This window comes from Macrobrachium nipponense, chromosome 1 (assembly GCF_015104395.2).
Source record: "Macrobrachium nipponense isolate FS-2020 chromosome 1, ASM1510439v2, whole genome shotgun sequence".
Taxonomy (NCBI): Eukaryota; Metazoa; Arthropoda; class Malacostraca; order Decapoda; family Palaemonidae; genus Macrobrachium; species Macrobrachium nipponense.
Window position 1 is genome coordinate 52,327,512 of NC_087200.1, and position 27,730 is coordinate 52,355,241.

The 27,730-nt window shown below is 45.4% G+C and overlaps 1 protein-coding gene across 1 annotated transcript in view; it reads right to left on the reverse strand.

Moving 5' to 3' along the window:
* Nucleotides 1-27,730, reverse strand: part of LOC135218786 (histone acetyltransferase Tip60-like) — a 179,095-nt gene that overhangs the window by 74,512 nt on the left and 76,853 nt on the right. Inside the window, exons 2-3 of the mRNA XM_064255236.1 lie at nucleotides 13,523-13,686; nucleotides 11,431-11,472 (exon numbers count right to left, since the gene is read on the reverse strand). Coding sequence (XP_064111306.1) covers nucleotides 11,431-11,472; nucleotides 13,523-13,686 — 206 coding nt within the window. The remainder of the gene's footprint in view (nucleotides 1-11,430; nucleotides 11,473-13,522; nucleotides 13,687-27,730) is intronic.

A 27,730-nucleotide genomic window follows, 5' to 3' on the forward strand; every position in this document is an offset into this window, starting at 1 on the left:
CACAAACTTTCGACTACTTCCCCCAGTATCTTGAATGGGGGGAAAAGCGTACACGTCTAGCCCTGACCAGTCCAGGAGAAAGGCATCTATTGCATAAGCCTGGGATCTTCTACCAGGGCGCAAAATGTATCTATCCTTTTGGAGAGAAACGTGGCGAATAGATCTATTTGCGGTTTCCCCAAAGATACCAAAGGGTCTGACAGACTTCCGAGTGGAGGGTCCATTCTGTAGGAAGGACCTGGAACCTCCTGCTCAGTCTGTCCGCTCTCACGTTCCTCTCTCCTTGAACAAAATCTCGTTAGAAGAACCACGTTCCTTTGATTTGCCCAAATCAGCAGATCTCTTGCTAGTTCGTATAGGGCGAGAGAGTGAGTTCCTCCTTGTTTCTTGACATAAGCCAGAGCAGTCGTATTGTCGGAGTTTATCGTATTACTTGTCTCTGACTATCTGCTTGAAGCTCCTTAGCGCAAGGTGAATCGCAAAGAGCTCCTTGCAAATTTATGTGCCATGACACTGCTCTTCGACCAGGTGCCAGACACTTTTTTGGACCCTAAAGTCGCACCCCAACCTGTCTCCGACGCGTCTGAGAACAATGTCAGGTTTGGGTCCGTACTTCCAAGGATACTCCTTTGTTTTCTTCTAAGGGGTCAACCACCACCTTAATTGTTGTTTTATTTCTAATGAGATTGGAAACGTGTCCGAGAACTGTCCGTCTTCCAACTCCAACTGCTTCTCAGGAAGAACTGAAGCGGACGGAGATGTAGTCTTCCTAGAGGAAAGAAACTGTTCGAGCATGAAAGGGTCCCAGAAGGCTCAACCATTCCCTCGCTGAAGTACGCTCTTTCTCTAAGAAGTTCAATACTGTGCACAGCCTTCCTTATTCTCTCTTGAGAAGGAAATACTCGAAAACCCCGAGAATCCATCTGAATCCCCAGATAGACTACGTTCTGGCTGGGGACCATCTGAGATTTTTCTCGAGGTTCACGATTAATCCTAATGCCTTTGTCAATTCAGGATTGTTGACAGGTCCTCCAGACACTGCTTTGAGACCTGGCCCTGATGAGCCAGTCAGTCCAGGTATAGGGAGACGTTTATCCTTTCATGTGAAGGTGTTTTGACACATTTTTCATCATGTCTGTAAAGACTTGGGGAGCCGTAGATAGGCCGAAAACACAGGGCCTGAACTGATAGATCCTTCCCTCGAACATGAAACGAAGGTACTTTCATCGACGAATGGTGAATTGGGACGTGGAAATATGCGTCTTGAAGATCTAGGGACGCCATCCAATCTCCTTGACGGAGAGCTGCAAGTACTGAGGCAGACGTTTCCATGCTGAACTTCTGTTGTTGTACGAATTTGTTCAGCGAACTTACATCCAGTACCGGTCTCCATCCCCCCGAGGCTTTCGCTACGAGAAACAAGCGATTGTAAAACCCCGGGGAGCTTTGATCCAGTACCAGCTCTATTGCTCTTTTGTCCCACATCTGTTCCACCATTTGACGAAGAGTATCCATCAGAACAGGGTCCCTGTATCTGGCTGACAGTTCCCTCGGTGATGTTGTCAAGGGGGGCCTGTCCTTGAATGGGAGGGATAATAACCCTTCTTGATTATTGACATTGACCAAGGATCTGGATCTATGTCTTCCCATGCTCCCGCAAAGAACTGTAACCTGGCTCCTACAGGTGTCTGGAGGAAAGATTTCTCATTTTCCCTTCTTAAAGGGACGGAAGGCAGATCTTCCCCTTTTATCCGTTGACTTTTTCTTCTGGCGATGGGATCTAGCCTGAGGGCCTCCTCGAAAGGGCTGCTGTTGTTGAGCTGGCCTAGAGGCTTTCTTTTCCTCACTGGCCACAGGTCTATTTTTCCTTGAGGATTGCCTTAAAAGATCTTGAGTGGCTTTCTCAGTTAGCGAATGGGCAATGTCTCTCATCAACTGAGAAGGAAATAAATCAGAGAGAGGGCGCATACAAACAAAGCGGATCTCTGCGAAGGCGAGACGGCCATTAGTGAGAAAGGCACTATGAACCGCTCTCTTCTTTAGTATTCCCGCACCGAAGAGGGAGCATACTTCCGCCGATCCATCTTGAACCGCCTTATCGATGCATGTAAGGATGCTATGTAAGGTTTCAGGGTTTAGTTGTTCTTTTTCATGGGACTTCTTAGCGATAAACCAAGGGACCAATCTAGGAAGTTAAATACTTCTAAAGTATGAAAAAGTCCCTTGAGGAGATGGTCCATTTCCGAAAGACCCCATGTTGCTTTCGCTGAATTTAAGGCATGTCTCCTCGACGAGTCTACGAGACTGGAGAAGTCCGATCAGCTGAAACGGGCAGAGACAATCCCATATTTCTCCCGTTTCGTACCATATGCCTCTCCTACCCTTAGTTTAGCGGGAGGCATGCAAAAGATTGTCCTTCCTAACTCCTTCTTTGTCTTGATCCAGGAGTCAAGAGATTGTAAGGCCCGTTTTCATGGATATGGCCGGCTTCATTTTCAGGAAAGATGAAGACTTGTGCGCTTTCGTACTTAAAAATAGAGAGCGCAGAGAAGGAGGAGCGGCTGGAGTCAATGCATCTCCATATTCTTCTAAGAGAAGAGAAGAAAGACTTTGTAATTCGAAAGTCTTCTCTGTTAGTAACTTCGTCCTCCGAGACGTCATCTAAATAATAGGCTCGGAAGGAGAAGGCTCCCTTCCCTCCTCTGTCTCCTCTCTTGATTTCTTCCTTTCCGAAGAAGAAGCACTTCTATTAGGAGAGGGGCTAGGAGTAACTCTCTCTTTACGTTTATCATTAGGCGAGTCATGTATAACTGTTTTACGCCTGTTAGACTCCTGTCGGACATCAAGCTCTTCATGAGGAGAATGCGCCTGGCGTTTAGCAGGAGTATCTCGCTGAAAATACTCCTGGAGCCTGGTAGGAGTATCCTGTTTGGAATACTCCTAGCGCCTGACAGTCGTAACACTCGTCGAATACTCCTGGCGTCTGGTAGGCGCATCTCGCTCCAAATACTCCTGGCGCCTGTTAGGAGTATTAAGCTCAGAATACTCCTGGCGCTTGGTAGGCACATCGCGCTTCGAATACTCCTGGCGCCTGGTAGGAGTAAAAAGTCTAGAATACTCCTGGCGCCTGGGAGGAGTATCGAGGTCAGCAGTACTCCAGGCGCCTGGCAGGAGTATCTCTTCCCGAATACTCCTGACCTTTGGAAGGCGCATCTAGTTCCGAATACTCCTGTGGTTGGTAGGAGTATCGCTCATGAATGCGCATTTCGAATGGCAAGTATATTGCGCTTAGCAGGCGCTTTACTCCTATCAGGAGTTTCTCTCTTCTCCAGTTGGCTCTTGTTGCTTGGATGAAGATCTGGCCCTAGAACGATCTACAGTAAAGTCAGGCTCTTTGCGCCTACTTGGCGCCTGGCTAATAGTTGGCGCCAAGACGCTTGGCAGGAGTTACTTCCTTTCCCACGTCTCGCCTGCCTAATGCACCGCTCCCCCCAGAGATGGCGCCTGTGCGACAACTCCCCTGGAGGGTTCGTTGCGCCCGACAGGAGATCGGTATTTGGATCTCCTTAATCGGAAGCCTGTCATCCTTTTTACGAGTAGGCTCTTTAGAAAGTACTCCTACCAAAGACGCTAATTGCTCCCTGCATATTCATCAAATTTTCCTGGTCGAAGGCTCATTCGAATCAGGAGAAGGAGATCTGGAAGGCGCTCGAGAGTCTTTTACATTCCAAGGATCTAACTCCTTTCTAGCCTTCTTGATTACCGAAGGCGCATCCTCTTCAGAGAAGCGCTCGGGGCTAGAATTGAGCTCAGGTTCTTTCCAATTCCTCTTCAGCGGACGTGAAAGCTTCGATTCCTTCCATCCTCTTCTCGGAGAAGGCGAACTAGATGATGAAAAGCACTCACGAAGGACGCCTTTTCCTATAGCTGTCCCTGGCAGTCTGAGATGTATAAGATTCTGCCGAAGGGACGCTGATCGTTGGGGATTCTCCACGACCCCGTAAGGCTTTCGACTTTCCTTCTCCTCTGGGCCAGGGAGCTTGGAAGAGGTCTAGACCTGGGAGCGTCGCAGAGACGACCAGACGCCCCCTCCACTACACTGGGGACACTAAAATCACTCGAGAAACCACATTCACTTCTCTTACCTTCCAATGCTTCCATTTTTTCTTGCATTTTTTGAAGGGAAGCTCTGAGTTCCGCCATTTCTGAGGCAGAATCAGAGGGATTAACTTGTGAACGGGCTGAAATAGAATGGGCATAATTATGAGAAGAAGAAGAAGCTACAGAACTAGACAAAAAGTTCACGCAATCTAGACTATTTTCCGGCTTTTGTAAGCCGCCTTCCTCTCTCTATCTTTCTCTAACTTCTTCAAGTAAGAAGTTAGATTCTTCCATTCTTGCGCACTCAATTTCTCACACTCGTTACACGTATTCTCAATTGAGCATTCAACCATTCTACAACCACTGCATGTAGTGAGGATCTACCGAAGCTTTCGGAATCCTCACCTTACAGCCCTCATTCACACACACTCTGAAGCTAACACTAGAATCAGACATATTCACGAAAATCCAAGCGAAGTTCAAAAAACAGTCCACGATAGCGAATGCCAAACAACGATCCAAGTATGTCACCATGTCGAAAGATGATCAAAAGCGTTTGTGTAAAAAAGAATTCCAGTCAGAGGAAGTAACAACAATGTTGATACTACCGGTGACAGAGAGAATCTGATTAGAAAACGGGAATGGTTCCTAGTCCTGCCACCCAGAGCAGGGCGGTAGATCACCTGACCTACCTGTAGCGAGTGCCGCGAAATTTGAATTTCTGTTGGGGACGACGGAGTCGATAGCTATGTATATATCTGACAGGTAAGTTGAATGTATGAAAATGATGTTTTTAAGATAAAAAACAAAGTTTTATGTATACTTACCTGGCAAGGTATATATATAGTCTATATTCTCTGTCGCACTGGCAGAAATTTTCAAAACTCGCGGCAACCGCTAGTTTACCGGTACTCAGGTGATCACCACCCGGCTCCCGTGGCGCTGGCGCTTGGAACCATTCCCATTTTCATCAGATTTTCTCTGAACCCTGTCTCCTGAGGGGAGGAGGGTGGTAATTTAATTATATATACCTCGCCAGGTAGTATACATAAAACTTTGTTTTATCATAAAAACGTCATTTTTATGCATGACACTACCTGGCAGGTATATATATAGCTGATTGACACATTTGGAGGTGGGTCAAAGACAGCAACATCTTTGGAGTTAAAAAATAATAAAAATAATAAATATTATTCTACTCCTTGGTTCCTTACCTGCTAAGGTAGCTGACTTCATAGTTCCTGCCTCTGAGCCTGCTTTACCTTAGTAGCTCTCAACTAGGACGTGACCTATTTGTTGAAGAAGCTCTACAAGGATCTGACAACTCGACGTGACCATGTGTTGACAGAAACCCTAGCCCTCTCTTACCACGGGCATTCATGCTAGAACTTATTAGACCACCTGAACCACACACACACACAACACTAACAACCTATCCTCATAGACTGAAGAGGATATATACGTATATACCCTCTCAGACAACCATAACACTATAACCTAATTAAAAACCACCCCCCAGCATGTTAGTAGGTTAGGGGGTGGTGAAAACTCCTTTGCCCAATACTGCACCTGAGGACACATACGGGCCCAACGTTTGACAGTTGTCAAAAGTTGTCTTGACGTTCTCTTAGATAATGGGAGGAAAAAATAAAAAAACTGAATTGGTCCTCCAAAACGTCGTCTCATTATATCCTTGAGGGCCTATTTTTTCTTGAACGCCAAGGACGTAGCTACCGCTCTAACTTCGTGCGCCTTGACTTTAAGTAGTCCGAAGTTTTCCTCTTGGCAAAGCATATGTGCTTCTTTAATTAGTTCCCTTAGAAAAAAGGCGATAGCATTCTTCGTCATGGGGTCTACTTGGGCTCTTTTACTGAACACCAAAGGGATCCTGAGGTTCCTCTTAATACCTTTGGTTCTTTCCACATAATGACGTAAAGCCCTTACTGGACAGAGAACCACTTCCTGTTCCTGACCTACAAGGTCGGAAAGACCCAGAATTTCAAAGGACCTTGGCCAGGGATTAGATGGGTTTTCATTTTTGGCCAAGAAGTCTTCCTGGAAAGTGCACACTGCCTTGTTGTGTTTCCAGCCTATTTCTTTATTGATAGCCTGAAGTTCGCTAATTCTTTTAGCCGTAGCTATAAGGCCATACATAGAAAGATGGTCTTCTTCGAGACATCTCTCAAAGATGCATTTCTTAGAGGCTCGAACTTATTAGTGCCTAAAAACTTCAGGACAATATCTAAATTCCAAGAAGGGGCTCTTCATTGACACTCCTTCTTTGTCTCAAAAGACCTGAGGAGGTCTCTAAGATCCAAGTTATTGAAAATATCTAAGCCTCTGTGTCTAAACACAGCGGCCAGCATACTCCTGTACCCCTGACAGTTTGATTTGACAAACCCATTTCCTTCTTCAAGTACAGGAGGAAGTCTGCAATTTGGGTCACAGAGGTACTGGATGAAGAAACCTGCTTTTATTGCACCACTTACGGACTGGGTCTCCCACTTCTTGACTGATACACCTTGATTGTTGAGGATCTTCGAGCTCTAGCAACTGCTTTGGCCGCTTCTCTAGAAAACCCCCTCGCTCTGACAAGTCTTTCGATAGTCTGAACGTAGTCAGACCCAGAGCGAGGGTGTTCTCGTGATACCTGTCGAAGTGAGGTTGTTTGAGTAAATCTACTCTTGTGGGCAGTGTTCTTGGTGTGTCCACTGTCCATTCCAGTACCTCTGTGAACCAATTTTGGGCCGGCCAGTAGGGGGCAATGAGAGTGAGTCTTGTCCCGAAACTCTCCCTGAATTTTTTCATGACCTTTCCTACTATCTTGAATGGAGGAAAGGCGTAAGCATCCAGACCTGTTCAATCTTTCAGGAAGGCATCCACTGCGACTGCTTGAAGGTCTGGGACTGGAGAGCAGTAGGTTGGTAGTCTCTTCGTCATTGCAGTCACAACGAGGTCCACTACTGGACGGCCCCACAGTTTCCACAGGCTCTGGCACACCTCTTGATGTAGCATCCACTCCGTCGGAAGTAGTTCCCCTTCCCTGCCTCAAGCAGGGTCCGCTCTGACGCTTCTTCTCCCCTCCCCCTGAATGAACCTGGTGTGAGCAGGGTGACGTTCTCTTTCTTTGCCCAAAGAAGGACTTCTTTTGCCAGATTGCACAGAGACACGGAATGAGTCCCTCCTTGCTTTGCGGATGTACGCCAGAGCTGTGGTATTGTCTGCGTTGATCGCACTACTTTGTAGTGGACTAAGACCTTGAACGCCTTCAAAGCCAAGAAAATCGCCATTAGTTCCTTCCTGTTTATATGCCAAGACGCTTCCTCTTTGTTCCAGAGGCCTGACACTTTCTTGAGGACCTAGTGTTGCTCCCCACCCGCCTGCGTCCGAGGCGTCGGAGAATAATACTAGGTCTGGGTTCTTCTGTTGGAGCGATGTACCTTCTGCTAACTTTCACGGAGTTAGCCACCATTTCAAATTCCTCCTTGATATTGATGGGAATTTGAAACAGGAAGGAATCCGGTTGCGATCTTCTTGGCCAGACTTCATTCAGGAAGAACTGCAAGGGTCTCATGTGAAGCCTTCTTAGAGAAACAAACCGCTCTATCGAAGAGAGTGGTCCCCAGTAAGCTCATCCACTCCCTCACAGAGCATGGTCTTTCTCTAGAAGGCTTGCACCTTCCGAAGGCATAGGACTTGCCTGTCAGGGGATGGAAAAGCCCGAAAAGTCGCTGAGGAAATCAGAATCCCAAATTTGGGGATCAGTTGCAACTTTTCTAGGTTTACCATCCGACCCAACTCCTTCGTCAAGCTTAAGGTTAACTTTAAGTCCTCCAGACATTGTTGTCTCGACTAGGATCTTATCAGCCAATAGTCCTAGGTAGAGTGAGGGCTCTTGATCCCTAATAGTGCAGCCACCTCGCCACATTCGACATAATCCTTGTGAACACCTGTGGAGCTGTGCAAAGCCCGAAGCACGAAGCAAGGGCCTAAATTGAAACACCCTGTTCTGGATCACGAACCTTAGGTACTTTCTGTATCTTGGATGAATGGGAATATGGAAATATGCGTCTTGAAGGTCCAGGGTCACCATCCAGTCCCTTGGACGCAAACCGCTGCAGCAACCTGAATCGTTCGTTTCCATCATAAACTTGGTCTTTTCACGAACAAGTTCAGTGGCTCACATCCAGTACTGGCCTCCATCCCCACCCCCCGAAGATTTCGGTACCAGGAAAAGACAGTTGTAAAATCCTGGAGACGAGTGGTCCAGAACAGGTTCTATGGCCCCTTTTCTGAGCATGTTGAAGACTTACTCCCATAGAGCCTCTTTCTTCTCTAAATCGTTGTAATGAGCCCCGAGGGCTCTTGGAGAGGTGGTTAAGAGAGTGGCTTCTTCAGAAAGGGGATCTTGTAACCTTCCTGGGGCTACACTGACGGACCTGGGATCCGCTCTTTTTCTTCACCCAGACTTCCCAAAACCCCAGGAGTCTGGCCCCAACAGTATTTGTTTGGAGGACTTGAGAATCATTGTTTGGTTGTAGTTTTTGATCCTCTTTTAGGAGGCATTCTTTTTCCCCTAAAAGAGGGCCGAGAGAACGGTCTACCCCGAAAGGGCTGTTGCGTCGGTCTTGACTCCTTTGGTGTCTTCTTCACAATCTTGGGAGGCAAATACTTTCTCACTGATGAAGTCAGAAGGTCCTGGGTTGCCTTCTGAGTAAGAGAAAGGGAGATGTCCTTGATGATCTCTGATGGAAAAAGTTGGTCCGAGAGTGGGGAGAAAACCAACTCTGACTTCTGAGCGTTCGACACTCCTTTGGCTGCAAACAAGCACAGGAGGGTCCTCTTCTTCAAGACCCCTGCCGTAAAGAGGGATGCAAGCTCGTTCGCCCCATCTCTCAGGGCTTTGTCCATACAGGACATAATACTCCTCGGAACTTCCAACTCAGTGGCGCCTTTACCTTCCAAGGTACGAGCCAAAGCCCCCAAAGACCAGTCGAGGAGTTGAAAACTTCGAAGATGCGAAAAATGCCCTTCAACAGATGGTCAAACTCCGAAGAAGTCCACCAAATCTTGGCCGAGTGTAAGGCATGTCTACGAACACTGTCGACAATATTGGAAAAGTCCCCCTGGGAGGAGGCAGGAACTCCCAGGCCAAGACTTCCCCCCCGTAGCATACCACACACCCGACTTCGACGCCAACTTGGCTGGAGGGAAGCAAAAAGAAGTCTTACCTGCTTCCCTCTTTTCCTTCAACCAAGCATTAACCCGGTGAAGAGCTTTCTTTGCGGTGATGGAGAGTGTCATCTTCAAGAAGGAGGACTTCTTGGGGGTTTTGGTCCTCGTGAACTGCGAAAGGGGGGATAACGGTGCTGAGGGTCGAAACTCCCCCTCAAACAGAGACAGGAGGCAAGTAGTCAGTCTCTTATAGTCCGAAGAAGGAGCTTCAGCATTTCTCTCTTCTTCAGAAATAAAGTCTTCCACGTCCTCTTCAGCTGAAGAAATATCTTGGATACCCAAGTCCTGCTCCAGACTACAAGCAGAATCCGCCTCTAAAACTTGTTTGCTGGAATGAGACTGAGGGATCGCGTCCTTACGAAAAGCGTCCCGGTCTGGTCGAGAGGAGGACGGATCAAAGTCCTGCCGTCGGTGTCTTGCATCCAAATCGTGAGTTGCGTCCATCCGACGTTCTTCTAGCTTCCTCTTGCGTCCTGCGTCCTGAGCTGTTGAGCGGTTGTCTATCTTCGACGGAAAACTGCGTCCTGTTTCCCGAGACTTCAAAGGGCGAAAGGAAGGAGGCAAAATCTTGTCCTGCGTCCTCTTGGAGGACTTGACGGGAAGAAACTCATCTTTACGCCTGGAGGAAGACTGATCGGGTGTTTCCCAAGACTTGACAAGATCAGCCAACTTAGCTTGCATCTCCCTCAAAATGTCCTTAGTAGGAGCCGCTTCCTGACGGGTCGAACGAGAAGGAGGAGAGCGAAGACGAGAAGAGCTGGGGCGCGGAGGAGAGCAGTCCTGAGGTCTACGAGACGGAGAGGAGAAAGGGGAGCGAGCACACGACGAAGGAGATATGCCGCCAACTGAACGTCCTGCGTCCTCTCTCGAAAAGTACGTTCTCTTCCTCTTGATGGGGATTGCGTCCTCATCCAAACTGGACGAAAAAATCTTGGCACTACTCCATCCTTCTTGAGCGTAGCAAAGTTCATCCTGAGACAGGGATGGTCTCCATGTCCTCTTGAGGGGACGCGATTCCTCCAAATAGCGCCGTTTCCTGCATGACGCAGAGCTATCGGAGGAGGACAAACACTTCCCAGTAACGCCTTTTCTATGGCGTACTGCTGCAGCCTGGGACACAACAACAGGACTGCCTGAAGGGATGACTGATCGTGCCCCTGAAAACTCTCGCCGGCCTCCCTTCGACTGTCGACTTTCCTTCTCCCTTGGGTCTGGGAGCTTGTAAGCGGTCTAGGTCTAGGAGCACGAGAGAGACGGTCAGCCGCACCCTCCACAACACTGTCACTAACATCAAATACACCCACTTTATCAGTTAATCGCTGAATCTGATCGCCCATCGAAGCAAGGGCAGCAAACACTTTCACATATTGCGAATCCTTCGTCTCCTCAGATACAGCAGCGGGCGCAGGAGAAACCTGGGGTGAAGGAGCTACAGGTTCTACTTGGGAAGGAACTGGAGAAGAAACAGTAATAGATTCATTCAAGGCTTTGCTAGATGAACCCGATCTTTCACTCCGAGATACTGATCTCCTAACACGATCTTTCTTCAGTTGTTCAACATACTTAGTGAGAGTTTTCCACTTTTCTCAGTCAAATTCTCACATTCATTACACTTATTCTCCCAAGTACACACAAAATCTCTACACTAACTACACACCATTGTGAGGGTCTCTACCGAAGATTTTGGTAGTCTAACCTAACATCCTTCTATCGACACATACTCTAAACACAATACCGGAATCAGGACATAATTCAAAAATCCAAAAGCGATTGCCTAGCTGTTCCAAAACGATACCAAAACACCAGTCCAAAAGTCGGCAAACGAGATCGAAAATCTAGCAGGGAACCCAAAACGATGTTGAAGGTTCGGCTGGCAGAGAAAATCTGATGAAAATGAGAATGGTTCCAAGCAGCGCCACGGGAGCGGGGTTGTGATCACCTGAACTACCGGTAAACTAGCGGTTGCCGCGAGTTTTGAAAATTTCTGCCAGTGCGACAGAGAATATAGCTATATATATACCTGCCAGGTAAGTCATGCATAAAATTGTATTTTATTCTAATTATAAGCAAATTAATTAGTGGTGTTTAACTTGCCATGTTTCCCTTGGATGCGCATCCCTGCCAAGAAAAGTCCTCCTGAGAGACAGGGATAAAACGAAATAATTAAAATTCCAATGTTCCTAAGAGAAGAGAAACCAATCGCAAGTGATAAGTGAAGGTTAGTCTATAATACAGATAATCTTCTGGATATTACCCATAGCTACAAAAAGAACAAGAACAAGAAGAGAGAATAAAGGAAACCCGTAAGTACTCAAATACAACAATGAAAGAAAAGAGTATAAAAATAGCAAACATAACACTATCACATAATATGAATTTTGTAATTACAGTTATATTAATATTATTATTATTATTTTAAAGTATTAAAAACAAATAGTACATGTACTATAAAAATTCTCGAGTCTCGGTAAATGAGAGAGAGAGAGAGAGAAATTGCATGAACACTTGGTGGCAACAACACAACAGCTCCTCCCCCTCCGTCTCATTACTTGATATGCTTGACAGTTTTAGTACCTGGAGTTTGAGAGAGAAGACTGGGATTTCCTTCATTCTTACAAAATTTTTCAAATTTATAAACTAAAATCTTACTAATTCACTTTAATATTTTCTTTAATGAATTGATGTTATTGCTGTATACATTAATATTAATATTTGAAAATTATGAAATCAATTATTTATCATACAAAAAAAAACATACATCTCTGTAGGGGAGAGAGAGAGAGAGAGAGAGAGAGAGAGAGAGAGAGAGAGAGAGAGAGAGAGAGAGAGAGAGAGAGAGGGAAAATTATTATTTTTACTATGTGATATCATTTAATCTTATTAAACTTACTAATACAGTATTAATCAGTATTAATATTTGAAAATTAGTAAATCATTTTTGTACCATAAAAATGAATTTAGTCATGAAAATAATATCAAAATACACTAATTGGCGATGATTTTTTGCCGGAAAATCCCGTGAATAGGCGAATCCCCCGCAAATAGTGGGTAGATATGGTCTAGAGAGAAATCCGCGAATCAGTGAGTCCGCGAATCCGGAGAACGCTAATACGGGAGGAACACTGTATAGTAATTAATCCTATTGTGATCTGATGACGTGTAGCACGTCAATAAATTTTTTTCCATAAGTGCACAGATGACGCAACTAGTGTATCATATGTAAGGTATTTTTGGGAAAAATTCACAAAAAAAAAGCGTCAATCATAGAAAACGTACTTGACGCCATTACGTCGACAGATGATGAATCTCGAAGAAAATGCAAACCGGAGCTTACTTAGCTACAATACAAAACGTTAACATAAGTAGGTTGAAAAATCTAAAAATTGCACTATAAAAAATTAGCATTTTTTAATCAATTACAGCTCATTAGGAAAGACATTTATATAAAAATTATTGCTTCCATGTGAAAGGTCAAACATTTCTGCACAATTTAGGTATAAAACAAACTCCCCAAACCTAATTATTATATTTTTCATGATTATTTCCAAAAAATATCTACGATTTTCTTAAAAATTTCACGTTCATCACATCGCTTTTTTTATTTCCAAGTCTCATAAAGATGTTCTGATTGCTTTAGGAAATAATTCAATCATTTGCCAACATAATGACAATAACCAGAAGAGTACATATATCTGTTATAGTTCATACGTATTGAATTTTACCGATAAACTTTTCCATGTGCAAGTTCTTTTTGGCCCAGGGGAAAAGTCGTGTACCTTACACCCTTATATTTTCGGCCTGTGTGCAAGAGGGTTAAAGCATCTGATAATAAAATGAATGATGAAGAGTATATAACATAATGATGTCACTGGCCAGATAACATGTGATACGAATTTACAAAAGATGGAGCACTAGTCTCCTCCTACCTTGAGATATTTTACTAAACTTTAAACTAAATTTTTTCTTCTCATTATTATAATACTTGGTCTACCAACTATGAACTTGCCTAATGGAATCAGTAAAAATATCAGGTTTGTAATCTTGGAGCACATATCTAACAAAAAGCAAAATAATTACAAATTTGTGCACTATATAAATTTCTGCCTACAAAATATTCAGACAATATACAATACAATGTAGGTAAAAAGAACTCATGCAAAGAACACAAAGAGTAAAATATTCTCACTGGCACTAGTCCAGGGGAAGATGGACGTGAATTGGTTGTGCCTGTCAGCTTCTTTGGAGTATTAAGGCCAGTGGTAGTTGTTGAAGCTAAGTCCCGACGAGGGTACTGGATCTTTCTAGTGTCCAGTCTATCTTCTTCAACCCACTCATCAAGCCTCTTGTTATCTGAAAGATAAAAATGGCCCGAATATTAAAATAATATTTGATATACAGGCGGTCCCCGGGTTACGACGTTCCGGCTTACGACGTTCCGAGGTTACGACGCTTTTTCTTAAATATTCAATGGAAAAAATCGTCCTGGGTTACGACACTTGTTCCGAGGTTACGACGCTGACGCTTCCGACGCTCCGAGTTAACGACGCTTTTAAAAAACGCATACTATGATAAAAATCCTTTATTAGTTTAGCCAGCACAGTATTATTAAAAATAAAATAATTCTGGTTAGATTACAACAAAAAATTTTTTTGAGATTATGATGATTTTCGACACTTTTTATGTGTATTTTTCTATGTTTTTTAGTGACGCCTCATATGCGGAACTAGTTTCCGAGCGAATGAATACATACTAGTTTACATATAACAGTCCAAAAGCGCAAATAATGAAAAATCATTGCTTGTTTCAGTAATAATAACAAAAAACAAAGTTTCTGGTTAGATTACAACGCAAATTCCAAGTATCCAAAGAGAGGACATTATCCAGTAATTTGATCAGAGAGAGAGAGAGAGAGAGAGAGAGAGACGAGAGAGAGAGAGAGACGAGAGAGAGAGAGAGAGAGAGAGAGAGAGAGAGAGAGAGAGGTCTTCCGACGCTCCAGAGTAGGACAGAGAATGGTTCGTTTCGTTAAACGGCTCTGAACTCATGCCAGTAAATGTTTTGTTGATACTAATAATATAAGCCTATTTAAAGATACGTTTACTTTAATTAGTCTATATGATACGTAAATAGTAATCAACTGTTTCTGTAGACCTCAATATTTGGCATAATCGAAGTATACCAAAGAGAGACATTATCCAGTACGTAATTTTGATCAGAGAGAGAGAGAGAGAGAGAGAGAGAGAGAGAGAGAGAGAGAGAGAGAGAGAGAGATAGAGAAGAGAGAGAGAGAGAGAGAGAGAGAGAGAGAGAGAGACGCTTTGGCAACAATGGTCTCGGGGGTTTTTATAGCTTCCTTCTGCTTGATGATCGTGGATATTGTAGAAGGATTTCGACCATACTCGTTTGCCAAATCGACGATACCGAACGCCACGTTCATGCTTTGCTATAATTTTCATGTTTTGCTTCCATCGAAATCATTTTCTTGGGTTTTTCTTATCACCTGCTTTGTCTTTAGCTTTGAGACCCATGGTTAATAATAAATAGACAAAATAATACGAAAAATAGGCGCAAATACAACGAACTAAACAACGACGTGTTAACATGCAGCACCAACAAACAAACAGACTGAACGCCACCATTTATCGGTCGCCTATACAAACTAACACTCATCGCAAAATCGTATCTCAAATATTTCGTTGTATATCGAAGCTTGTATTTTCGCAAAATTTTCTGTGTATATCAAAACATTCGTATATTAGGGCAATCGTATGTCAAGTTTCCAATGTAATTTGATCAGAGAGAGAGAGAGAGATAGAGAGAGAGAGAGAGAGAGAGAGAGAGAGAGAGACGCTTTGGCAACAATGGTCTCGTGGGGGATTGACGTAACGTTTATTTTCTGAACAGATAGGACAGAGAAGTGTTCGTTTCATTAAACGGCCTCTGACTCATGGCAGGAAATGTTTTGTTGATACTAATATATAAGCCTATTTAAAGATACATTTACTTTAATTAGTCTATATGATACGTAAATAGTAATCAGCTGTTCTTGTAGCCCTCAAGATTTTTGCAAAATCACTCCAGTTGTACATAAAACTTCAAGAATGTAGTGTCACAGAGGATTACAATAGTTTGTACCTTCAAGAACCAGCATCTTTTATGAAAATAACTCCAGGTTGTACATAAAACTACAGGAAACAACATGTAGTGTAACCAAAGGATTACAAGTAAGGTTTTTATAACTTTTTATTAGTTTAAGACATATTTTCCAAGCGTCGTTCCGGCTTACGACGATTTTCGGCTTACGACGCGTCTCAAGAACGGAACCCCCGTCGTAACCCGGGGACTGCCTGTATATTACTAAAAAATCAAATAAAAAGCCTACAGTTTAACACTTAAGAGCTGGGCTAAAAAAATCAATGTAGCACCCCAGGCCAGGGTAAACTTTGAGGTGGGCCATTAAGAAAAAAAACACATCAATGGACAGACGAAGATATGCAAATGCACAAGGTGTAATAAAAAAAAAAAATTTTAACTTTCCCTACCTTTCAAGAGAAGTTGAAAGACTATATACAACCCCTTATAGGGCTTCTTTTACAAGACAATCATAAATTTTACCAAGTTGTACATGTTTTTTCTAATTAATAATTTTATTTTATATTATAAAATTATAATTACAGTTCACACAATATCAAAACAGATAAGAAATAAAATCAGTAACAAATTCTGAGCAATTTGTTGTAAAATATTTACATAAATTTACCTGACCACCAAAGATACAGTAACTTTTATATATTATACATGTTTTTCTAATATTTCTTAGCACTTTTCATTTCTTAGCAGATCGAGTTCTAAAAAAGGAGTCCAAGCCCGTGAGAGAATGGATAAGTGAATATCTAAAAACTCAGCCTGCTGGGTTTACAGAATGAGATATGACCAGATTCATTGCATTCATGGAAGGAAAAGAGAACTCTGCCTGTTCAAGTAACAAACCAACCCGTAGGCCACAGGGGTTTGTCATCACTCCTCCCTCCCCTTGCTAGAGAGAGGAGTACATGCTACTGAGAAGTAGATTTGTCTACTGTATAAGAACAAAACAAATAACTACAACCAGTATGGCTACCACATCACCTGTATCAGACCAGTCCTGCTTATGATGTGTCTAATTCTTCAACCTGCCTGTAGAAGAAGAAGGGAAAAGAGAAAGATGGAGACCAGCCAACTCACTCATTCTCTCTTCCACAAAACATCTTAGGTAAGATACAAACTATCCCGCCAGCGGCATTGGATGAAATACACAACTTATTGGCGCTACCACTGGACCCAAGGAAAAAAGTGTCCAAGGACCATATGGCAATGTCCTTTAGGTAAAAGGAAGTGAATGTGATTTGCCTAGGCCAAGAACTAGCATTCAAAAAAACCTATAAACATGCAACTTCTTCTTTCAATACCAGTGAAGAACTTATACCTTTGATGTCATGTGCTCTAGCATGCACAGACTCAGTGACAGAACTATTAGGCGAGGAATATGCCTGATTAACCACCTCACGTAGCCAGAACGAAATTGTGTTCTTCAAAACTTCCTTCTGGGACTCACCCATGCTAACAAAATGTCTACAACACTAGACCTTAGGTGACAAGTCCATTTTAGATAGCAGTGCAGAGCTCTGACAGGTCACAACAACAATCCTGCGGACTGCTGTCTACAAATTCATACAGTGAGGCAATAGAAAATGAGGCAAATCTGTCATCATGCGCAGAGGGATTTCAAGTCTTAGCCACGAATTCCCAGGGACAAATTCCATGGCCACAAAACTCCCACCCCTAGTGTGGTTTCCTTTCAGGCTTACCACAAAGTTCTTCAACTCATTTTGAGGAACCAAGGCCAACAGGAAAACCATCTTCAGAGTAAGATTCCTGTCTGACGGTCGACATAGAAGCTTGAATGGAGCTCGAGTGAGACTACTCAGGAACCAGAGTAAGAATTCCCACGTTTTGGAGGTTTCAGTTCTCTTAGTGAACAGGATTGTTCAAAACTCCTAAACATCAAGATTTCCCAGGAAGAGGAGATGCCCACGCCTTCAGCACATAACCAACCCCAAGGCAACCCTGTAGCCTCTGGCAGCCAAGACGGATAAACCTTTCTCATCCCTGAGATAGATAAGGAAATCCGCTATCTGCTGAACAGAATTTCCAAGTTGGGCACACACCCGGTCGGTGACACCAAACACAGTAGACAGCCGACAATTGCACTGGAAAAAACTGCTGATGAAGACCTGAGTTAGATGGATATTCTGGCCCCCCCTCCCGCTTTGCAAGAAAAGCCTCTCGCTCACAGGAGATAACTTGATAGTCTACAGCCGTGAAAAGACAGGGACTTTACTAACTGGTGAAACCTCTCCACATGGGGCTGGCAAAGGAGTGATGAAGCCAATGGGAATTTCTCTCAGAACCTCTGACAGAAGGGACAAAAGGTCAAGGAACCAACTGCTTGAGGCCACAGAGGTGCCCTATGGCCATCCTGAGATTTCAAGAGCTCATTACCCTGTTCAGGACCTGACAGATCAAGCAAAATGGAGGAAAGGCCCACATCTCAAGGATGTTTCAAGGATGCTGTAGGGAGTCCTCTGCCAGCTCCAGTTGAAGTGAGTGGCGAAGAGGTTCTACATGGGTCCTTCCCCAAAGGTGAAACAGCTTGTCTGCTACATCCTGATGCAGAGACCACTCCAAACCTAGTTCTTGACTCTGACGGGACTTAGCTTGTCGGCCACTGCATTCCTTGTTTCAGTCATTCTCTGATCTTGGTAAGTTTTGTCCTTTTTACATTATGTCAATGTGAAATTTTTATATAGATCCGTATTTTACGATAGCAGTACACTTGCCTGGAATGTACCTGGCCACAAGCTCCACCAAGTTACCAATCACCCACTGGTGTGTCTCGACTGTCAACAGGTGGAGTTGGCGAGACAACAGCCCCCCGTTTGTTCACATAGGCCACCACCAAGGTGTTGTCCGACATCAGAACGACAGTGACCCTCTACCCTCTCTTGGAACTCCTGCAGACCTAGAAAAACTGCTTTCAACTCCAAAACATTGATATAAAGCAGCTTGTCCTCCGCACTGAGTTCCTCATTGGACGAGTTGGTTTACTCGCTCGCCTGCCGATTTGGTAGTCCGAGTTCGATTCCCCACTCTGCTAACGTGGAATCAGAGAAATTTATTTCTCAGATTACAAATTAAGTCTCGAAATATGATATTGGTTATGATACAATAAAGTTTTATACATACTTACCTGGCAGATATACATAGCTATTACTCCGTCGTCCGACAGAAATTCGAATTTTCGCGGCACACGCGGCAGGTAGGTCAGGTGATCTCCACCACCCCGCCGCTGGTGCGGGAATAGGAACCATACCCGTTTTCTAATTCATATTTTTTCTTCCAGCTGTCTCCTGAGGGGAGGCTGGGTGGGCCATTTAATTGTATATATCTGCCAGGTAAGTATGTATAAAAACTTTATTGTATCATAACAATATCATTTTTATACATTCAACTTACCTGTCAGATATATACATAGCTGATTCACACATTGGTGGAGGGTAAAAGACAGCTATTACGAATAGACAGGTAAACAACATACTTGTAGGTAATAAATAAATAAAACCTTGGTTCCTATGTGTTTAGACGAAGGGTCGACTTCCTAGCTATTGCTAGTAGTCTGCTTCATCTAAGAGCCTCAGCGAGGATGTGACCTATGGCTAAGAGTTCTTGTAGATCTGTCAATGGGTCGTCTTATCCACTTACTGACAGAATCTAGTGGTCATTTGTCAATGGGGTCTTATCCACTTACATGACAAGTACACCATAATTAAGGAGCACAACACCCGATCCCGATCACCTGATCCTAACACGAGTTTGTGCTTAATTTGAAAAGAGCTATCCCCAAACTCATTTCAAATAACCCCAGAAAATAATACACTTATGTTAAAAATAGAAAAAATAAAAAATAAAAAATTTTAATTCACTAGTTAGGATCAGTGTCGGCTCCCTATCCCAGCAACGCATCCGTGGACACGTATAACAAAGAGAGAAGGATCTCTCATAGGCCCACTTGATCTCCTTCGTGCAAAGAGAAGTCAACACAGAGTTGCATCTCCCGTTATACAGCTAATATGACTCTCACGACATATTGTTATGGAAAGAACAAGAATTATTAAAAGCTCGCTTCTTCAAGCGCTTTAATTCTTAGCTGTTTGAAGGAAACGTCAAGTTATTCAAGAAGTGCTTTAGAGATTCCACTCTTCCAAAGAAGACCAGGGCTTTCTTTGCAACAGATCTCTTCTAGATGAAGCCCAGAGACTGGCTTGCGCCTGGCTGGCGCCCCCCCTCGCCCCTGCCTGGCGCCTTCCGCGCCTGACTGGCGCCTCGCGCCTGCCTGGCCTCCGCGCTGACCTGGCGCCTCGCGCCTGCTGAGCCTCGCGCCTGGCTGGAGCCTCGCGCCTGGCTGGAGCCTCGCGCCTGGCTGGAGCCTCGCGCCTGGCTGGAGCCTCGCGCCTGCCTGGCGTCTCGCGCCTGGCTGGCGCCTAGCGCCTGGCTGGCGCCTAGCGCCTGGCTGGTGCCTCGCGCCATCCGGCGCCTCGCGCCAGCCTGGCGCCTCGCGCCAGCCTGGCGCCTCGCCTGCGCGCCTCGCGCCTCCTGGCGACTCGCGCCTGCCTGGCGCCTCGCGTCTGGCTGGCGCCTCGCGTCTGGCTGGTGCTTCGCTTGCCTGGCGCCTCGCGCCTGGCTGGCTCCTCGCGCCTGGCTGGCTCCTCGCGCCTGGCTGACTTCTCCCCACTTGCTGGAGATTCGAGCTTGTTAAGAGTCTCGATGAAAACTGGCGATGTCCACCTCGGACACTTTATTTGCCTGATTATTCGCCTCTAGCGATCTGCGCCAGTTGGAGCTTACTCCTTCTCTCATCAGACAATGACAGTGTTTTAATTGGACTGTCTTGCTCTGGCGTCTTTACACCTGTTTGGCATTTGGCGCCTGATTGGCGCTACATTGTCCGAAAGTCTGAACATCCACAATCGTTTATCAGGAGAAAGGAAAAGGGTGGAAGAAATTCTTTCACTTTGAGCTTATGGCCTCTGCAACAAGGGGAGGTAATTTTAGTCGGCTACATCCAGTAGACGATAGGAAATCTAATAGTCCGAGAGACCAGTCTTCCTCCGAGGAGGATCATACTTGATACTTCAGTTGCTAACGAGCACTCTTCCTACATGTTGACGAGTTCTCTCGTTGCAAAATCTTCCCTATCCTTGCACGAAGGCAGGGAAAGAGCCTGGAAGTTTAAGGAGACTCTGAGCTGAAATTGGGAGGATTCCGATTTCTAGCTCTTTAAATATATCTTCGAAACCTTCTGGGAAGTAGTTTTGAGCCCTCATCGTATTCCAAAGACTCTGTCAGCAAACGTTTAAATCTTATCTTCTTTTGTAGATAACAACGTAAATACATTGCCTGGACAACGAATCCTTTATCTGAAAGCGTTGATCCAGGAATAAAAGGTTATAGTTCTTTTGCCAAACCATACCATGCTGGCAGGAAACCCATTGCCGAGTCTTTCTAGAATTTGATTCAGATTCCAAGCCCAAATCTCACTCGTCCTTTTGGTCGATTAGTACCAAGAGAAACATTGATGAGGAGCAGTTCCATCTAGTCAGAACACGGAATCTGAGGCCCAAATAGGATCCCGTTGTAACATAAGATCTCCAAGTCTTGTCGTATAGAGGTATTGTGTAAGATCCCGAAGATCTTAATGCTCTGCTATCTCCAATTCCCTTTATAGAGACAGAGTATAGCCTTTTACTGCGTTCTTTGATAGCAGATATATACAAAGGTAATTCTTCCCTCTGAAAGAAGAAAAAACCGCTATGTGGTTCACAGAGGTATCGGAAGAGGACAGTTTCCTCATTCCCTCAAGCACGATCTGCAGTAAATTATATATCTTATCATGACTACTGTCATTTACCTTGAAACATCCTCTCATTCATGTCCACTTCTGGTCAGTCTGCACGCAGACAGACTCAGAGTGAGGAGAGGTTGTTAAGGTCCATTTAAAAATAGATGTTGAAAGAATATTCAGACTGTCTTGGAAAAGACTTCCAAAACCTGCTGTGAGAAGAACGTGACCTCTGAGAATCCAACCTCACTAAGTTTAAAATGAGGCATAACATATATCCTCTCTTTCTTCGACGCCCTTTGTCTTACATTCTGTAAAGAGTTTATCTTTTAGGGGAAAAATGATATTGTTAAACTACAATAAAGTTTTGTACATACTTACCTGGCAGATATATACTTAGCTATAGTCTCCGACGTTCCGACAGAATTTCAAATCTCGCGGCACACGCGACAGGTAGGTCAGGTGGTCTACCTTACCCGCCGCTGGGTGGCGGGAGTATGAACCAATCTATCTCTCCAGCCAGATTTTTTCTCTTTCACCTGTCTCCTGAGGGGAGGCTGGGTGGGCCATAGACGTATATATCTGCCAGGTAAGTATGTACAAAACTTTATTGTAGTTTAACAATATCATTTTTGTACATGACTTCCCTGCCAGATATATACTTAGCTGATTGGCACCCTTGGTGGAGGGGTAAGAGACAGCTAAAGTAATAAGGAGAGATAAGAAACAACTGATGTTGTAGGATATAAATAACCTTGGTTCTTACCTGTTCAGGCAGAAGACTTCATTGATATTATCTCTGAGTCTGCGTTGCCTGGAGAGCTACAGCTAGGACGGGACCTGATGCTGAAAGACTCTCGGATCTACCACTGGATATGTGATCCCTTTGTGTGGTAGAATCCAAGTCGGATCTGTTAAAGGGAGTTCGGTCCTATCTTAACAGTCCTAACCACTACTACTGCAAGGGAGCCACACTCATCAGACCACCTAACCAAACTACTAAAGATTAGTATTACGACCTAAGAGATGCCTTCATGCATCCTCTTTAAGGCAACCAACAACAACAAATACAAGGGGGCAAAATTTTATACTACTAAACAGGATGAGTTCCAGCTCCCTGCCCCAGCACTGAATCCGCAGATACGTACGGGCCCAAGGCGAAGCATTTTTCGTAAGTGATTCTCACATCACGTAAGTAGTGGTTCGCGAACACTGACTGACATCTCCAGAATGTTGTCTCCATCAGATTTCGCACGGACATATTCTTGTTGAAAGCAAGAGAAGTTGCTATGGCTCTTACTTCGTGTGCTTTCACTTTAAGAAGCCTAAGATGTTCTTCTCTGCAGGATCCGTGTGCTTCTTTGATGAGGCTTCTCAAGAAGAAGGACAATGCGTTCTTCGACAATGGACGAGTAGGCTCTTTTACTGAACACCACAGTACCTCTCGGTTGGCTTTCAGTTGCTCTTTTCTTCTAAGGTAGTATTTCACCATTCTCACTGGGCAAAGAGTTCTCTCGGGTTCTTCTCTACCAAAGAAGATAACCACGAATCTCGAAGTTCTTGGGCCATGGACTTGATGGGTTCTCATTCTTTGCAAGAAAACCAGGAAGGAAAGAGCAAATGAGAGAGTCCTCCTTAAAACCCACATTACCATCAATCGCCTGAAGCTCACTCACTCTTCTGGCGGAAGCTAGAGCCATCAAAAAACAGAGTCTTCCTGGTAAGGTCCTCTGAATGAGGCTGAATTAGGGGGTTCAAACCTAGAGGACCCAAGGAATTGAAGGACTTACATCCAAATTCCAGCTAGGTTGTCTTAGGATACTGCATTTTCGTTGTATTAAACGACCTAATAAGGTCCTGTAGGTTCCTTATCTTCCGATAAGTTGAGGCCCCTGTGCCTGAAGACATTCGCCAACATACTACGATAGCCTTTAATCGTCGAAACGACTAGCCACATTCTTGTCTTAAGAATAAAAAGAAGTCTGCGATTTGATTCACAGAGGTACTGGAAGAGGAAACGTTATTCCTCTTGCACCATCTTCTGAAGACATCCCACTTCGATTGGTACACTCGTAATGTGGAAGACCTTCTCGCTCTAGCGATTGCCTTAGCAAGCTGCTGACGAAAAGCCTTTCGCTCTGACCAGTTTCTGGACAGTCTGAAGCCAGTCAGACTGAGAGCGTGGGGGAGGTTTTTGTGGTACTGTCGAAGTGGGGCTGTCTGAGTAGATCGCTCCCTTAGAGGAAGCGATCTTGGAAAATCCACTAGCCATTCCAGCACCTCTGTGAACCAATCTTGTGCTGCCAAAAGGGAGCTATCAAAGTCATCCTCGCGGAATCTGACTCTGCGAACTTTTTTAAAGTTCAACCCCAGAATCTTGAAGGGGGGAACGCGTATACATCGAGTCCTTTCCAATCGAGTAGGAGGGCGTCTATCCCTATTGTTCCTGGATCCGAGATGGGAGAGCAATACGATCCAGTCTTTTGTTCTTTGCAGTTGCAAACAGGTCTAAGAGAGGCCTGCCCACAACTTCCAAAGGCTCTGGCAAACATCTTGGTGCAGAGTCCACTCTGTGGGAAGGACCTGATCTTTCCTGCTGAGGAGATCTGCCCTTACATTCCTTTCTCCCTGTACGAATCTGGTGAGAAGTTTTGATTCCCCTTTCTTCTGTCCACAGAAGAAGATCTCTTGCTGTTTCGTACAGAGAGAAGGAATGCGTCCCCCCTGTTTTCCTGATGTATGCCAGAGCCTGGTGTTGTCCGAGTTTATTTGCACAACTGCTCCTGTCACATCTGACTCGAACTCCGTTCAGAGCAAGCCACACGGCTATTAGTTTCTTTCCTGTTGATGTGCCAGGAAGACTGGTCCCCCATCCAGGTTCCTGACACCTCCTTGGTTCCCAGAGTCGCCCCCCAACCTGTTTCCGACGCATCGAGAACAACACCAGGCTGGGTTTCTGGATTGAAGAGGCAGTCCCTGCGAGAACTTGTCGGTATCCGCCCACCATGCTAACTCCTTCTGATTTGAAGAGTAATTGACAGGGAGAACTTCAAATCCTGAGAAGGACGACTCCAATTCCGATGAAGAAAGAATTGGAGCGGTCTCAGGTGCAACCTTCCTAGGGAAACAAAATTGCTCCAGTGAGGAGAGCGTCCCCACCCCCGCAGACTCATCCACTCCCTCACTGTGCATACTTCTTTCCCTAAGAAGGTTGTTACTTTTTCGAGTCCCCGGGCTATCCTCTCTGTGACGGAAAGCCCGAAAACTCAGAGAGTTCATCTGGATCCCCAGATAAACGCACTCTTGAGCGGGAATCAGACTTGACTTCTGCCAGATTGACCAGAAGTCCTAAGGAATAAGTCAAATCCAGGGTTTTCTTCAAGTCCTTCAGACAACGATCTCTGGAATTGGCCCTTATAAGCCAATCGTCGAGATAGAGCGAAATCCTCACCCCTTCCAGGTGAAGCCATTGTGCCACATTCCTCATGATGGCCGTAAAGACTTGGGGGGCCCGTGGAGAGGCCAAAACACAGGTCGCCCTGAATTGGAAGATTCTTCCCCCCATCATGAATCTTAGAAACTTCCTCGAGGAAGGATGGATTGGTACGTGGAAGTAAGCGTCCTGTAAGTCCAAGGACACCATCCAGTCCCTGGACGGAGTGCTGCTAACACCGAGGCAGTGGTCTCCCATCGTGAACTTCGTTCTTTTCGACGAAGAAGTTCAGGGCGCTTACATCCAACACCGGTCTCCATCCTCCTGAGGATTTTGGAACTAGGAACGGGAGCGGTTGTAAAAGCCTGCCGAAAGATGATCTGCCACTAGTTCGATCGCCTCCTTTTCCAGCATCTGGTCTACCGCTAGTCGGAGGGGCTTGATTCATGATGGGGTCCCATGTATCTGGCCGTCAACTCCCTCGGGGTATTCGTCAAGGGAGGCCTCGAAAGAACGGGATTAGATAGCCCTTCCTCAAAATAGACAGGGTCCAGGCATCTGCGTCTTTCTGAGGGCCCAGACTTCTGCAAACTGTAAAAGCCTGGCGCCTACAGTGTCTGAAGGACTTGAGTCTTACTTGGGAGGTTTGATTGACTTCGTAAAAGTATCCTCTTCTGTTTGGTTTCCGACCTCTGAACGAAGAGGATCTAGAGGTAGATGCCCTCGAAAGGGTTCCTGAGAGGTCGGCTTAGCTTTCTTTGTCTTAGTCTGGAAGGTAGGGCGCGGCTTCCTTGCAGACTGTGCTAGAAGGTCCTGCGTAGCTTTGGCAGAGAGAGCCTTCGAAATGTCTTGAACCAGGTGTTTAGGAAACAGCTGTGTAGAGAGCGGGGCAAAAAGCAAAGACGATCTCTGATGCATGTGAGACCGATTTTGTTAAAATGAGCAAAATACTGATCTTTTCTTCAAGACCCCTGCTCCAAACAGTGAAGCTATTTCGCTGGCCCCATCTCTCACCGATTTTATCCATACAGGATAAGACACAATTCAAATCCTCCGGAGAAAACGTGTCCGGTCCTTGAGTTTTCTGGCTAGGACTCCGAGGGACCAATCGAGAAAGTTGAAAACTTCCAAGACTCTAAAAATGCCTTTTAGAATGTGATCCATTTCATTCATTGCCCACGTTTGTTCTGGCCGAATTCAAAAGCTGATCTTCTAGTGGCGTCTACTAGTGCCGAAAAATCTGCGTCAGCTGAAGACGGAAGGCCCATTCCCAAGGGTTTCTCCTGTCTCATACCAAAATCCTGTCCTTCCTGAAAGCTTCGACGGAGGGAAGGCAAACATTGTTTTCCCCGCTTCCTCTTTAGTACGCATCCATGAACCGAAACTCTTGAGCGCTTTTCTTCTAGAAAGAGTCGGCTTCATTCTCACACACGAAGATCCTTTCGTTGCTTTCGCTGTGGAGAACAACGAGTGTGGAGAAGGAGGAGCAGTAGGGCTCAAAGACTCTCCGAACTCTGAAGGAGAAGTTCTGTGAGCTTCTTGTACGAAGAAACTGTTGCCGATGTATTAGTTTCTTCCTCAGAGGCTTCCTGGTCTTCTTGAGGAGGAGAACGGGGATGAGGATCCTTATGAGAATCCTTAGATGATTTCCTAGCTGGGGTACAGTGCGATGAAGGAGACAAACGTCTTGAATGAGGAGAAGATTCCAAAGTAGAAAGGCGTACAGGAGAACGACGAGTTGTAAAAGAAGGGCGCTTATCCGAAAATTCTTGTCTAAACTCGCATCTAGAAAGACCACGTCTATCCCTAGGGAAACTACGAGAGGGAGAGCGCCTGCTAAGATCCTGGCGCCGATCGCGAGGAGACGGCTACTAGCGCCGAGCGCCTATCTGTTACAGGGCGCTTAGAGGAATCCTGGCGCCTACCAAGCGGCGAAACGTTGCTAAAAATATGGGCGCCTTTTCAGGAGCAGGGCGCTCGAGAGGCTCTTGATGCCTACGAAGCGGAGAGCGGCTGCTACGCTCCGACGCTTAACGGAACAGGGCGTTCGGCGAGATCTTGGTCCTTACCGAGGGGAGAACGTCTGTAAGGCTCCGAGCGCTAACAGAAGCAGGGCGCTTGATGGCGTTCTTGACTTCTAGCAAGAGGAGGACCGATGAGGAGTAGGGAGTCTCGAGAACGAAGAGCGCCCTACTAGGAGAACGAAGCAAACGAGGATCAAGGTGTCTTTCTCCGGAGAACAGCTACTAAAGAATGACGCTTACCAGGAGCAGGGCTCCTACTAGACTCTTGATGTCTTACAGGGGAGGAGCGAACTCCATGCGATGAGCGCCTACCAGTCACGTTATCCGACGCCCGACTACAGTAGTCGGAAGGAGAAGTGCGCCTACTTTCAGAAGGGCATTCCCTAGGTTCTCTGAGAAGACGAGGAGAAGAAAGAAGAGACGGCGACGACGAACCAAGTCTTCTATGACCTGAGCGACTCTCTCTTCTTGCACGAACTCTAGAAGAAGGAGAAACAGAAGGGGCTGAGCGTCTACCCGAGGCAGGAATCCGATTTGAGGAAATATCTTCTAGTCCAAGGAGCGCCTATCCGTCGAATGCGTCCTCGACACCTCCGAGCGGGAGTGGTGTTCCTCTCGTGAAATGTTACGATGAGTAGAAGAATCCTCAAAAGAAGGAGAACGCCGATTGCAAGGAGAGCGCTCTTCCGACGAAACGCGCCTCGATCTCTTGATCGGGAGAGACAAATCCTTCCTTCTACGCGATCTCGATGCCAAGGAGTCCGCCAAGGCTGTGATCTGAGCTTGTAGGCCCGCTAGTACTCGAGAAGGAGAGTCCCCAGGATCTTCTTCCGAAGCAAGCTCAGCGCGAGGCGCGGGAGAAGGAGGGCGATCACCGGATCTCCTAGGCTTCTTTGCTTTGCAAGGAAGCTACATCAGAAAAGTCTTCTGGGCTGGACGCTAACGTACTGAAGGGAGCCTCCGCAGCCCTCTTCAACGGGCGTGACGCCTCCTTAGAGC